This window comes from Anabas testudineus, chromosome 18, assembly GCF_900324465.2.
Source record: "Anabas testudineus chromosome 18, fAnaTes1.2, whole genome shotgun sequence".
In the NCBI taxonomy this organism is placed as follows: domain Eukaryota; kingdom Metazoa; phylum Chordata; class Actinopteri; order Anabantiformes; family Anabantidae; genus Anabas; species Anabas testudineus.
In genome coordinates, this window is record NC_046627.1 from 21,477,090 (window position 1) to 21,492,034 (window position 14,945).

The 14,945-nt window shown below is 40.4% G+C and overlaps 2 protein-coding genes and 1 long non-coding RNA gene across 4 annotated transcripts; all 3 read right to left on the reverse strand.

Moving 5' to 3' along the window:
- Positions 1-1,584: 1,584 nt before the first annotated feature.
- Positions 1,585-3,335, reverse strand: LOC113157591. Of its 2 annotated transcripts, XR_003298505.1 has the most exons (3): positions 2,936-3,335; positions 1,883-1,916; positions 1,585-1,730 (listed from the first exon to the last, which is right to left on the reverse strand). It is a non-coding gene; the product is annotated as an uncharacterized LOC113157591 (long non-coding RNA). The 2 variants fall into 2 exon arrangements; XR_003298504.1 differs by lacking the exon at positions 2,936-3,335 and having other exon boundaries at positions 1,883-1,972.
- A 3-nt stretch (positions 3,336-3,338) lies between these two features.
- Positions 3,339-5,053, reverse strand: si:cabz01074946.1 (SLAM family member 9; the record flags this gene model as incomplete). The annotated part of the gene is made up of 4 exons (XM_026353403.1): positions 5,004-5,053; positions 4,001-4,210; positions 3,811-3,921; positions 3,339-3,601 (listed from the first exon to the last, which is right to left on the reverse strand). Coding segments are annotated over exons 1-4 (618 nt in total), but the record flags the coding sequence as incomplete, so codon positions are not given.
- Positions 5,054-6,153: 1,100 nt separating this feature from the next.
- Positions 6,154-13,712, reverse strand: LOC113157136 (vang-like protein 2). Its single transcript, XM_026352427.1, has 8 exons — positions 13,328-13,712; positions 10,495-10,730; positions 9,297-9,420; positions 8,599-9,206; positions 7,852-7,988; positions 7,451-7,586; positions 6,984-7,230; positions 6,154-6,519 (listed from the first exon to the last, which is right to left on the reverse strand). Exons 2-8 carry the CDS (start codon positions 10,563-10,565, stop codon positions 6,262-6,264), a joined length of 1,581 nt encoding a protein of 526 aa, XP_026208212.1. The 5' UTR covers positions 10,566-10,730; positions 13,328-13,712; the 3' UTR covers positions 6,154-6,261.
- Between the last annotated feature and the right edge of the window lie 1,233 nt (positions 13,713-14,945).

Sequence of the window (14,945 nt, forward strand, 5' to 3'; positions counted from 1 at the left end):
AGGTGGTCGGGTGATTTGAGAGAAGGAGGGTGGACACATCATCCTCTGACAGTGTTGAAAAAGTGAAGTGAGATGCATCGTCAGGTTTAGTAAGCAGAATGTCATTGTCAGGAGGAGTGAACTAGGAGCTGATGGCTGCCACCTTGTTGGTAAAAAAGGAGGTGAAGTCGTCAGCTGTGAGAAGGATGGTGGCCACACTGTAAGTTTCTCATCTTTTATGCCCATAGCAGCCAATGACACAGAGGTATTCTTTGCAGCATAAGATGGTGCATTGTCCTGCATGAAGATGATTTTGCTACGGAAGGCGCGGTTCTTCTTTTTGTACCATGGAAGATAGTGGTCAGTTAAAAACTCTATATACTTTACAGAGTTCATTTTCACACCTTCAGGGACCCTAAAGGGGCCTACTAGCTCTCTCCCCATGACTCCGCCACCTCCTTGTTGACGTCACAGCCTTGTTGGGACATGGTGGCCACCCACCAACCATCCACTACTCTAGAAGCACCAGCAGCTTCAAATACCTGTTTGCTGCTTTGTAATTGCATTTTAGCAGCTGCTCTCTTAATACGATGAATTTGCCTGGCAGAAACCTTCCTCATTCTGCCTTTATCTGCACGTCTGGGCTCTGAATCAGCCACAAATGTCTTTACAGTACGATGATCACGCTTACGTTTTCGTGAAATATCTAATGTTTTCATACCTTGTTCAAGGCATTGCACTATTTGACGCTTTTCGGCAGCAGAGAGATCCTTTTTCTTTCCCATATTGCTTGAAACCTTTTGCCTGTTTAATAATGTGGAACAACCTTCTTTAGTACTTTTCCTTTAATTTGGATCATCTGGCAAACTAATTATCACAGGTGTCTGAGATTCATTTCAGTGATCCAAAGAGCACTGAGACACATTACCATCCATGAGTTTAATTTAAAAACTAAACATTTAATGTTTATGACACTTACATTAAATTTGCATAATAATTTGGAACGCGGTGTAGAGGGAGAGACGCAGCAAAATATGTAAAAGTACTAAACAAAAATATGTGTAAGGCTTGTCTGGTTTGCAGCATCACAAATAATTCATTTACAACTCAAAGTTAGCTTTTCTGTTTTCACTCCCCAAAAACAGCTGTTCCTTTTCCTTTTGTATCTTCAGTCCATTCTCTACCATGGAACAACATCATTCATCCTTTGTTTTCTCTATTACAATAAAATGGTAAGAGACAACAGCTTAAAATATGTTTCTGATGATAAAAGGCAAAAAAAAGGAAACGATTGTTGCTTGTTATGCAATAATCAGTCTCTTTCCATAAAAGAAACTGATAATAAAAAAATATATGTAACAAATGTTGTAGAATAAAAGTCAGAGAGAAAAATGCATAATATGGTCAATACTAAAAAATGAAATACAAACGGGTAGGTAGAAAGTCGGCTCTTGTGATTTACAGAACCACCCTCAAGCTATGGTGTGTAATAGTTAAAAAAAAAAAAACATGAAAAGAAAATGAAAACCCTAAAGCAAACAATAGGGTCAATGACAACAAATGAATATTTTGGTGCTCATACATTATTATATTATATACATCATGTGCATATTTATTCAAAATACCTTTTACTTCATTCATAAGATTTCACATTGACATTTTACTGATACTGCACATCTCAGCCATCTCCATCATTGTCAAGTTTTATGGTCTGGTCACTCGGGTTTCTTAAAGCGTTTATGTCAAGCTGGCTGCAAGGAAGAGAGAAATACATGGTTATGTTTCAGTACATTGAGTTACCAGTCCTTGCTACGCAGAGACCGAACACAATAATGAGCTCACCTTTATATTGTTTTTGTTTATGGAAACATGTTTTCTGGACAAGGCTGTATGAAATACATACCTTTCGTCATGCAGCGTTTTTTTCTGTTCTGTAACTGAAAACGATAAAACTGTTATTATGAAGTATTGTGTGCTTGACAATTACAACTCAGCCATTTCACAGAATTTAGATACATTTAATAAGAGGTCTCAACACAGTGATTCACATTATAAGCTTTAATTAGTCCACACCTCAATAAAATACTGTATCTAGTATGGGGAAGAGCAGCACATCCCCAAACATTTGCAAGGGCAGAATTAACACAAAAACAGAAAATTCTGTTGCTACCAAAAATCTCTACTGTCACACTCGATATTTGTGATTCTTATTAACAGACACGTCTATTATCATGTGTACATACACAACAGTTTACTGCATGGTGTACAGTCTACTCTGCAATAACTGTTTTAGCATTTTGGGAAGTTTCTAGGTTGCATTCGTGGCCTGCAGTAAGCTCATCATCTAGATTTTTATTTTGCTGCAGCTGTATTTAAGTGAAAGATAAAATACTGAAGAAATTTTATTGACTCTCAGAAAAAGCAAAACTTTGTTATTATACATGTGATGCACACTCTACATTGTTTCAGGATTATCCCAGTCACACAGGCAGAGCTGTGCATGATGCCACCTCATACAAAGCAAATAATTCAGAGACAGGCGAAGTACATGATCCAAATTGGAATTACTGCAGCTACTGAGAATACCTAAAATTATTCTGGCATCTTTTAAGGAAGTAAGAGAGATCCTTTGATGACATCTGTGTTTAGTGCAACCACACAATGCCAGACCTGGCTATCATGTTGCAGGTGAAGGTGAAGCCACAGGAAAGAGTTATACTAACCACAGGTTAGATATGGCCCACTTCCCTTTACTAGCATTGTCAAATACTAATACTTAGTATGTTTTGTAACCTGCAAGTGGCCTAAATAGTCTCAAGGCTTGTTAATTACTCGCTATATGCATACAGTAAGAACAGATTCTAGATTCAGATTCAAATTTTTCCAACAATTACATCAAAACACTCTCTACAAAGAAATGTTCTTATCTTCTATGATAATGATATTTTACACTCACCTCTAAAAACATATATTAATAAACCCAGTAGCAAACATCCCACCAAAGCTGCTATGACCGTGACAGCAATAAACCTATTTCTGATCTGGGGCCATCGTTGGGGGGTGGGTTGATCCTTGTCATCTGAAATAATGGTATAGATATGATTCTATATTATTTACTGTATTGTGTCAAACTTCATATTGTCATGTATCAACACAGCTGTACTATTTTAATTAATAACATGGTTGAGACCCCTTAAGCACAATATCAGCTTAAATAATAAATGCAGATTTGGCTGCAATATTTAATTTGTAATGTTTTAGCACGTTCGTTATCTTCTCTTATATTGTCACACACTCTAAAAAATATACAGTTAATCAAATACCACAGAATAAACCTTACCTTCACATTTTGATGTAACAACACTTGAGGATGTAACAATATTTCTGCTGGTGGTGCAGGTGATTTCAACAGTGTGCTCTGTGTTCTTAAGAAATGCTAACAAAAACGCAGGTTTGCCATCAGGACGACTCGTGTTGAGGGTTGTAACACTGAGTGGTTCAACGTGCCAAGAGAACTGAACACCTTCATCCAAAGAAGAACATTGCACCTCTACCAAACAGCCTCTGTTTTTAGATTCACGCGGGACCCATGTGTGTGTCTCTATGGGTGGTTTCTGGAGTTCTACAAAGATTTAAATTGGCAATGTTGATTAGACAAAACATGGAAAACAAACATCATTGATCTGCCTTGAAACATGAACCATTCAGAAGTCACAATGTCATGAAACCATTGAAAATCAAAGGGAAGTCATATTTTTTTAAGGACTGTTTTAACACATGACTCAAGAATAAGTACTAAGTACTGACACAACTAAAATTGGTGCCACTTACGTTGCACTGTGAGCTCGATGTTGTTTATGGTGTGCTTGTACTCAGTATTGATGACTTCTACATTGTAGACCATGGCATCCTTTGTGTTCAAATTACGAATCATCAAGTCACCTAATCAGCAAATCAACAAATGAATAACCACTGAAAATACAGATACAAAAACTATTTATTTACATAGATTTTCTTTTACCTGTATTGCTGTTGAGACTGAGTCTGCCTTTATATGGATCGAAGCGGTCAATGCTTTGCTTCCCATTGCGATAAGTAGCAATGAAAGTGCTGTTGGAAAATATTGACCATTCAATTTCTGAGAGAGTCCATGATGGGTCAGCTCCTGAAGGCAAAGTAATGGTATCCCCCAAGTATCCAGAGACTTTCTGGAGGGATTCACCCAATGCCACTGTGAAAAAAAAAAAAAGTAATAATAAAGATGCAGCCTCACCAGATCAAGTCTTTGAGGAAAATCTAAAGAAAAGCACTTCTGTAAAACACATGGTCTTTGATATGATGGCCAGTTTGTTTTAAGTTTCTTTTAATTTCATTTTGTCTGATGATAAGGTTTCAAGACCCAAGAATAACTGAAATACAGTAATAACAGTAAAGTTTGAAGTATAATAATCCTCTAGGGGAGCTTCTTGTGAACAGGCAACTGAATTTAAGAAGCCAGGGGTTTGGGGTTCAGTGTCTTGTCTAGGGAGTCTGATTAAACAGCAATGTTATCTCTACAGATAAGGTTGTGTCATTTGACTACTTGGTGTGAAGTATACTGAGACATAAAGATGTGTTTAATCATATTTTCGACACCACAAACAGTTTACGCTTCCTGTTTTAACAATGCTCAATATAGAAAACGTGCTAAACTTCTTACCGTTTTTCTATTCAACACATAAGCAAATGTCAAAAGTAATGGAGAACTATATATACTATATATATATACATATATAGTATATATTAGGAAGGTGAACTATATATATATATATATATATATATATATATATATATATATACATCTAAATAAATATATGTGTCAGTTTCTTTCCGTAGCTTTTTGTGACACAACACCAGATACTGTTCTGTTTCTAGTCCAAGTCTCAGGAAGTTACTTTGACTCTGAACAGCAACTTCAAAAAGTGTTTTGAATGTTTAACACATCAACTGAGGCTTAATAATATTTTATATAGACAATGACCTACCTTGGAGCAACGGAATAAGCAGTATTAGTCTCATGAGGCTCGTCGTAATGGCGACAAGCCACTCTACACGAGTGTAGACTTTTTTATGAAGGTGGTTCATGGTGACGTGTTCACTGACAAATGTATTTTATTTTTCTTTCACTCTTGATTCTTATTCATTCACATTTCTCAGCCCTTAAAGATAAAATTGTTATAACTGTCTAATTAACGTATTATCATAACAGGCTGAATAGTATCATTATTTTTTTATTGTGTTCTATTTAGCACAGTACCATACATAATAGTTTAGGGGAATTTCTTTTTAGTTTTGATGTCTTCCAGTTGCTAGGAATTGTTTAGCATGTAACTATAAAACAATGAAATTTGTACCTTCCTAATTTGCTTCACATATTCCCATAATTAATTTGAGTCCCACTTCCTGTTTTACATGAAGATAACAATAGATATTTCAAAAAGTCCCTAGTGATTCACAGACAAATGACTTTGGGTGACAACATCTTTATTAAAACCCTTTGCATCAACTCACAGTTAAAAAAAAAAACAGTAAGTAACAGGTTTGTTTTTTAAGACAATAATCTTCAGAGACAAAAATTAGGAGCTTAGTTCAGTACAATAAAATGGCATCAAAACATATAAACTGTTTGTATGAGTGCTATGACAATCACTTTGTGTAATGTAGAAAGAACGTCTTTGAGTGACGAGACACAAAAATATGTACACATATGAGCACAAGTGACCCAACTTTAAAAACCCAAATCAACAAAAGGTTGTATAAAGCTTATTGTGATTCCAGTTGGAGATGTGTGAATTCTGAAAACTGCTTTATAGTGATGATGTTTTTAATGACGGAGAGACATGAGCTCAACCAGGTTGGCAGGGCTTAGATGATCAAGATTAAAACCAAGGTTAAAACATGTACTGGCAATGTTACTGAACACAAACTGCTCCAATGTTGTTGACATGTATGTTATATTTGTTCTTAGTGTAGGTCATAAAATCTCATATAAACAGGGAAAATAATGAATGTAATATGTCCATGTAATGCTCAGGGCACCAAGTTCATCCAGTGCTTTTACTGGAGAGTATACGTGTGTATGCCTACTTTCAGTAAACTCTTCAGTGGAAGTTCAGAAGCAGTTTCATCTGCTTTTTTAGGAGTCACACTTAACAACAAATACAAATCATGAAAAGTAACTCTAAAATACCAGAAGGTATAAAAAGAGACCCTGAAAGCCCTGAAATGAGCCCCTCCCTCGTCCTACACAGACGTCTCAGACTGCAGCTTCATGACAAACTTATGACTTTTGGGGTCGATGAACTCTTCGCCCAGGCGCAGGAAGGGGAGGGGCGTCACTGTGACAACCAAGGCGAAGTCCATGCGCCTCAGGGAGAAGACCTGGCCTTGGTGCAGAGACGCCGTCACTGGCTCCTCACTCGCCAGCGCCCACTGGCGTCCCCTGCTGTTGTCCTGGTACTGAAGGGTTGGACCTGGGGTGAGGTAACGCTCGAGGAAAGCCTTTAGAGGGAGAGACACGCAAGATATGTAAAATACTGACCAAAAATATTCAGAGTGCATGGCTGGGATGGTTTACAGCATCACAAATGATTCATTTACGACTCTAAAGTTAGCAATTCTGTTTTCACCCCCCAAAAAACAGCTTATGTTTCTTTTTCTTTTGTGTCTTCAGTTTTAAATTAGCATTTTCTGGAACAACATCATTTATTCTTTTCTTCCTCGATTACAATAACATGGTAAGAGACAACAGCTTAAAATATGTTTCTGGCGATAAAAGGCAAAAATAATGTTGCTCATTATGCTATGATCAGTTTCTTTCCATAAGTAAAAAAAAATGTCTCAAAAAAGATTAATTGATAAATGTCTGTAAAATGTTGTAGAATAAAATTAAGGGAGAAAATGCATAAAAATGTCAATACTAACTAATGAAATACAAACGGGTAGGTAGAAAGTCGGCTCTTCACCTTGGGGGTCATGTTGTGAGTGATGCAGAACTGCAGGTGGTTGATGATGCTCTCCATGCTGTGGTACGACTGCTGCCTGGTGGCGCGGAGGAACTTCTGCATGGCCCGCGCCATGGGGGCAAAGATGGCTTGAGCTGCCTCCCTGGGGTCCATCAGCTCCCGCGGGTGTTTGGGAGAGGATGCGATAGCTTCATCGTCCTGGTGACGCCGTATGTGGGTAAATGCTTCTTCTACTGCCACCACCAGTCTGGGAGGAGAAATTACATTTTGTGAACTTGAAGCTGATTTGTTTAACGGTGTGTCTACATTCATCACCCCTTGCGACAGCTACCACTCCAAGCCCTGCTGAAAATGCATGCATGTATCCCAAATAGCCTCAACTCGATTTTCGCAAGCGTTGGATTCTTTAAACAGAGACCTAATAAAAGGGTGATCTGTGTCTCCGAAACAGGTGGGTATATTCTCACCTGGCCTTGCGTTTGCGGATCCTCCGCTCCAATTCTGCTTCCTCATAGTAGTATTCATTGTGGGAGTTGTCTCTTTTGCGAGCAGCAGCTGCGATCATGGCTCTTGACTGGCCCGTGGAGTTATTAGTGTTGTTCTCTGAAGACAGAAACAAGTTAAAGTTGAAGTTAAAGCCCATCGATCCTAATTGACAGCTTTTTTTCCAATTTGTGGAATTTACATATTGATTTGATCAATTGGGATACTACTGTGTACCATGACTGTGTCACTTTTTTTTTTGTTGTGTTGTTGTTTTTTGTGTTTTTGTGTTTTGTTTTCATGCATATAGTAAGAACTCTTCTGATCCAGAGGGGGTTGAACTGTAAGGGTAAAAGATGAAATGCTGCACACAACATTATTTTACCTTCCCCCAGATTGTAGACCTTGAAGGCAGACATCTTCTTGGTGAGGATGGACTTGGGCAGGTTGAGAAGAGAAGGGTTATAGACGGGGAAGTCACTGTAGTACTGGTCCAAAACCCACACTGCTGCCCGCTGAATACTGTGATGCACGAAACAGAGGAAGAAAAAACAAACTTCCTCTGTTAGACAGGCATATTTCAAAATATAGCTACCGCGCGTTATCAGTGTCATATCATCACCACCCGCAGCCTCATGGCCACATTAACAGACACACGAGGAAGTGGTGAACTAACAGTAGCAGAAACAGGTTCCCCCTCTGTTAATCATGCATGAGAAAAACACATCTGCAATATTATACAGCAATTTAAAAGTTAGCACCAAGCCGATGAGTCTAAGAGACATAACTTCTTCTAGTGTTAAGTAAACAAGAAGTGGCTCAATAGTATAGTGGTTGCTGCCCTCATCATTGGTGCATTGTCACTGAAAGTCAACTTGTCATTTCATTAGCTGTTTGGAGACATCTATCTGTACCTACTGATATTTAGTTACTTAGGTTTTGCAGATTTTCTTTCCATTCTTCAACCATCTGTTTTAATCATCTTCAAACTGTGTGTGAAGTTGGTAAATGTCAGAACTTTCTAGCACACCGTCATCAGATGGTAAAAAAGACTTTGTCTCAGCTGTGCATTGAGCTAAAGCATCTTAGCATTGGTCAGTTATATTTATTTATTTCTTTTGCACGCACTAACCTGAGATGTCCCACGTTATAGAAGCGGCTAGCTCCATCTGTGGTCCTCACAACCTTGAGACTGAAAGCTGGCTGCAGATGCCTGACCTCCAGCAGCACCAGGGCCAGGTACTGAATGAACAGCAGTGCATCCACCAGAGACGCCGCATATCCCACAATGCCCCGGTAGTCTGTCTCTCTGGGCTCCAGCACCCGCACTCCATAGAAGAGCCAATAGGACGCAACGAAGAGGAAGACCAGCGCCAGCAGCAGGCAGCGGAAGATAAAGAAGCGCGGCAGAGTGGCTCTGGGCGAGCGAAGAAACAGCGCCCACGTGGAGATGAGGAGGATCAGGAGCTTGAAGGCCAGAGAGATGTAAAGTCCTTCACATGGCGTCCCGCAAGGGTCCAGTGTGTCCCGCCACAGGAGCTGTGGGAGGGCTAAGAAGGCCAGAGGAGTGACCAAAGAGAAGAACCCTAGAACGCCACCTAAAACAGGGCTGAGGTAACGACGGCACTCCAGGGGCAAAGAATCCTCCAGGTCTTTGGAGATCCGTGTCAGGTCCTCATTGGAGATGCTGTCCACAGAGGTGCCGGTGACCACCGTGGTGGTCTCACCCCAGTTGTCATCCTAAAGACAGACAAGAGCAAACAGGTGTTAGTGTTTATTAGGTCAGATTAGAAAACATACTGAGAGATATAATCAGAATAACAGACTGACTCTGTCATCTCCTCTGGTGGACTCTGCATCCAGTAGCGGTTCACCAGGAGCGTGGATGGTCACTGATTTGTCTCCGCGGATGCTGCTGTCACGACTCTTTGTCCGATGCCTCTCCCTCCTCTCTCTGGAGACAAATCAAACAAAAGAGAAGTGTACAAGTCAGGGCTGGTTTATTAACTACTACTGATCTCCTTATACACAATATAATCCTCTAGTCACTGATATTATACATAAATAAACAAACAATGAAAGGTGACAATCAGCGTGGGAAATCTCCACTGAATAAACTACTGATATATAGGCAGTAATAAAAGAGGGAGATATTTGAGACACCAAAGCATTTGCATGTCAGTATGCTGTATGGTTTCAAATGATGCTGCCTTTTCTGATTCTACCAATAGGGGGAGCCAGAGTGGCCATAAGCCCATTATCTCACATGAAGAACTACAAGAGTCACACCGTTAATACAACAGTTCAACTGATATGTTCAGAAAACTGGAACATTAAAAGAGAAGAAATCAGTTAAATAGTTCATTCCTTCAAGTTGTGTATTTAAATGTGTCAATAGTCAAGTAATACACAATATATTCAGTTTATTAACATATTTAAAGATACAAATTAACAACACAACGAGTGATCAACGGGACATATTCTTAAGCAATAGGAGCTCAAACAATTGGTTGACGTACCAAAATGTGTTTCTGAAGGGTGATTTATGTGAAATAAAGTTAATTTGAGTTGTATTCCCGTTGGTATCTGTGAGTACATAGGTAAATGAGTGTGCATGTGTATATACAAGGTTATGTATATGTGTAAAGACATCATTATATTTACATGTACAAATGAACATAAGCAAGTGCATAGGTGCCAGTGGTTATTGATATCTGAGGGTATATATTTATATGTTTATATATTTATGACTGTATACGTCGGGTACGCATAGGTCTGCACACTTATCCTGTATATTTGTATCTGTTGACTTCTGACTTCTGTTCTTCATATCTACTTGTTCTGTCTCTCTATGTAAAAGGAAGCAGGTGCATCAACACATTTCATTGTACACTGTACCATGTACATTTTTGCATATGACAAATAAACTATCTTATCTATCTTATCTTATCTTTTCTTACCAGTAATTGACAGTTTAGGGTGTAATGAAAATCATTTTGACTTGCAGTGCAGTGTGTCTGTGTTCTACCTGTGTTTGCGAGACGTTCGAGAGTGGGACGACTTGTAGGAGTATCCCGAGTACGTCGACTCGTTGTCCATGTTGGAGGCTGTTGGTGGGCGGGGTTTCTGGACCCTTCCTGCCCCCGAGCCCTTCTCCCAGACCACGCCCAGCTGGCTTTTGTGGCTACTGATTGACTTACAAGAGAGAGTCAGAGGGAGGCGCAGCAAGTCCACTTTACTCCTAAGGGAATCTATCTTGGACGCCTGGGAACAGATGGGAGAGTGGGGGGGGAAGAAGAAGAGTGAGATCTGAATTAGACAAACTCTGAATTAGTTTGGAAACTGTAAAGAGGGTGGAGCGAAATGGGGTGACGAGAGAGAACAGGAGAGAGCTGAAAGATAATTTGTGAAATCGGACAGGAGCAGAAGCGTCTCAGTGGGGAAACACAGCAACAAGAAGAGAGACAGCATTGTGCAAATGTTGGCACGGCGAGGCGTGTGAAGTCGCACAGTACATAGCTGAGCCTATTCCGCTGCTTCGAGGGAGTTTTTATAAGCAAACTCAAGTGAGTTGACCCCGAGTGAGTTCTTAGACGATAAAGGGCAATTACACCACCTTTTATTCTGGGTTACAAGTCTCCAGTGTGCAGGACCTGCAGGAGTGGAGGCAGAACATCTGAGCAGCTGGAAACTCTTCCAGTTTTCCACATGAGCAACTCAGAGTAAAACCAGAATGAATGCTCTGGACTTCAGAGAACCCAGTCAGCACCATGTACCACTAATAAAGGTTGGAGCCGGCGTCCCTCAGTTATGAGCAGTGATTAGTTTAAAGTGTGATACATACTCACTCAGACGACACATTCCCCAACTCTCCCCTGTGGTCTCCATGGGCAACAGTGCTTAGCTATTACAATGGGGATGAATGGGAGGCTCTGGGTGAGAAAAGACAAGAGGGGGGTAGTTGCCACGGCAACCAGAACATCAACTTAGCACCCCCCCTTCCTCCTCGCTCCCTGTATCCCTCACACCTCGAGACAGAAACACCCACGACTCGTTTAGCAGGCTGTGACTGTGAGCACATTTAAGGACGCTTCTCCCTCTGTCTGCAGGTCTCCACATTAGAAATGTGTCTTTTTATCTGAACATGACCGTTTGTTTTCTTCAGGGAGGAACTTTCCACATTGGCCGCGTAACAAGTAGACTCTTAATCTAATAACAAAAAGTCCTCGCGCTCCATATTTGTGCCGTGACCTCCTGTGCCCGGCTTCTACACTAAACACTTCAGGCTTCACCAACGTCTTTCATGTGATTCACACACAGACTCTTTATGTCGGTTTAGCAGAAGGTCGAGTGGTGACACGCCGGTGCTGATGGTCTTTAATAGTTAGAAGATTGGCAAAAACCTGTTGTCAACATCCCACACAGCGTCGTCACTCAGATGTGGTTGTGTAAAATTGAAAAGACAGTGAATCCATGAGCTAAAGCCTTAAGAGAAGGAGAGGAAGGAACAGCTTAACAACAGAGTCCATGTCCCACATCTCAGTCCAAGTGAGAAAGACACCAACTCTGCACATCCCTAAATGAAGACAAATATACTGTACTTTTATACTTTATATTGTGTTGACAATTTACCCTCAGGTCTCTGCTGCTGCAGCACAAACATTCATGCTCACTTTGAAAAGTGTAAACAGGCCGCCTCCCTCACACACACAGACAAACCAACAGACAGCGAACGATTTGTTTGCAAACTGGGATTTATGGGAGTTAGTATGGATGTAGCAAATTCTTATGTGACACGGCCTCCGTGCTTTTATAACTCTACTTTAAACATAAACACAACCAGCTCTGTCTCTGTCTCTCTCTGAGACGGTCAATGCCATTGATCATGCTGACGAGCCTCTCCCACTGTAATCCATCCACAGCTGATTGATTTACACTGGACTCCATGTTCAGCATCATCTGGGATGAGGGAATTTATACATGCAGCGTGGAAACAGGAGAAAAAAAACCTGTTACCACGCAGTAAAAATGACAAATAATTTGATCTGAACACGTTCATCTTTTCTCTCCTGCTGGTGGAGTGAAATTGATCAACTCTTACTGCAACACTACAAGAAGCCTCAGTGAAAGTTTGTTTACACTGTCAGTCCATTAGTTGTTTACCTTTTACTTCCTAGTTTTGGAGTGAAACACTTTCTCTCCGTGCTGCCTCAGCTTGATGTCGCGGAGTAACCAGCCTGCATGTGTGGCTCCCAGGGGCCTCCAGGCCTCAGGGTGGCAGTGAGCCAGCGAGGCGTGGCTGCTGCCTCTACCCTGACTCCTGTAAGCAGCCCGAGCCCGGTCTACCACGCATTTAAATAACAAACACAGCCAGCAGGAGCTCACGATGACCAGCGACCAAAGCCGCCACGAGAACTGGTTTGCACTTTGATTTCGCAGCAGTGGGAACACGGAGAGTCCGTTTGAGAGACAAAGCGAAACACACCCAGCATGAAGTGATGCCGCTGTGAGCAACATGCTGGAGACAACACGCAGAAAACTCTACATGCGACCGAGCACAGTGCGAAGTATCATGTAGGAGACGCGCAAAGAGCTCAGTTTGGCACGTCGTGCGTAAAAGCGCAAAAAGAAAAGGGGGAAAGTGACCAAGAGAAAGACCCAAGAACCACTGTGCGTGCGCGTTCACGCTGAAATTGAGCTGTAAGTGAATGTGTGGTCGATACTGTTGATCTGCCAGCTCATCAGAGCTCCAGGGTTGTGTACAAATAAAGAAATCCCAACATTTTAGAAAAGCACTTTTAAAATCTGACTCTTGTCTGTTTATAAATGTTTAAAGACCAGTAATCACGGGGATTTCTTACCTTTCTGCTCCAGAGGAACAGACTGCAACCAGCTGCACAATGAGCTCAGCAGCAGCGATCTCTCCAACACAGACGCCTCCTAATTCACTTTCTCCAGACTCTCATCCGTCCGCAGTTTCCAGCTCATCTACAGCCGAAGTGAAACTTGCATCTTCTTCGTGAACTCTGTGCGTTTCTCGGCTGGAAAATCGCAGCTAAACAAACAAATCAAAGCACCGGAACAGCACAAAAGGCAGCGACACGCATCTCATCCCTGCTCCGCTTCTGCTGTTGTAGCAGCGGAGCCCCGCTGAGCTGAGGGGGGTCTGCGCGGACACCCAGCACCGGCTGAGAGCCTCCCACCGTCAGGAAGCAGCCCGGCTTCCGGTGATGGTTTTCAAAATAAGACCAGCATCTTACAAATGAAGAGTCTGAATCGTTCACTTTGCTAAAAATGAGTTTACTTCTGTAGAGACTTTCACTAAATGATGTATGATATGTTGTTTCAATATAAAGTGGGTAGATTTCCATCTTAGATTCCCAGTGTTTTACTGTTTTCAGTGCAATTAATCTCTGGTCAATTAAGAGGATGTTCATTTTGGAATTGATGAAATACTGAGAAAGAAAATTTGCAAAACCAAACAGCACCACTAACATGCACCATTAACTGGTGAGAACTGGTCTAAAATTCAAAGATCAAACACTCACAGTCCACATTTTTTTAAATTTATTTACCCAGTTTCTTTTTTAATCTCACAAAACAAATGAATCTGACACATGAACTCCTTTTTTGTTTTCCTTCTGTGCAGCTAACAATCTCACCAATTTTAAAAACAAGGGAGAAAAAAATAATTTATACATCCTTTTTAAAAAAAATCATATCTACAAAAATAAAATCAAATACGATGACTAAGGCTTTACAGAAAAAAATTAACATATATAAAACAAGTGGGTTTGATTTCTCTATATTACATGAGTGAAGATTTGTTTTTTTTTTAAAAAAGAAGAAAATAAAAATACAATGAGATAATAGTTAAAGATGTGTGTATGCATACAGTAGTTTGCACCGTGCAGGGAAGTTTTGTGCAACTTTTTTTTTATATATAATAAAAGGGAATCAGTTACAGCTTGTTTACGGCCACAACCTTTTGTTAGTGTACAAGAGGAAGGTATGAAAACCAAAATCATTTAAGAAATAAAGAAACTGAAGTGTAGAGGTAGAAACTGGAGATGAAAAATGCTGTTAGAGGCAGGAGGAAAGAAGAGAAGATACAGAAGAAGAAATAAAGATTCTGATTATGATTCAATTAGTTCAGACAAAAAAACTAAATCCAACGTCCCTCATTTTTTGTGTGAAACTATTGCCAAAAATGTATATTGCAAGTAAAGACCATGTTCTTAGCTTCATATGACAACATGTTGTAACATCTTTACTTTTCATGGCAGAACTTCAGTTTCCTGGTTTGACATATTTGAAAATCAGCAGCCAAGATGTGGAGAAAGTAAAATTAAATAAAAGTGTTCCCTTCAACACCTCTGGAGAGAGATTTCACTTTGGTAAAACATTTTTTATATTTCAGCACACGTTCTTCTGCAACACTTGATGCAGGATCAGCCTCTAAAAGTGACCAGTAGCACA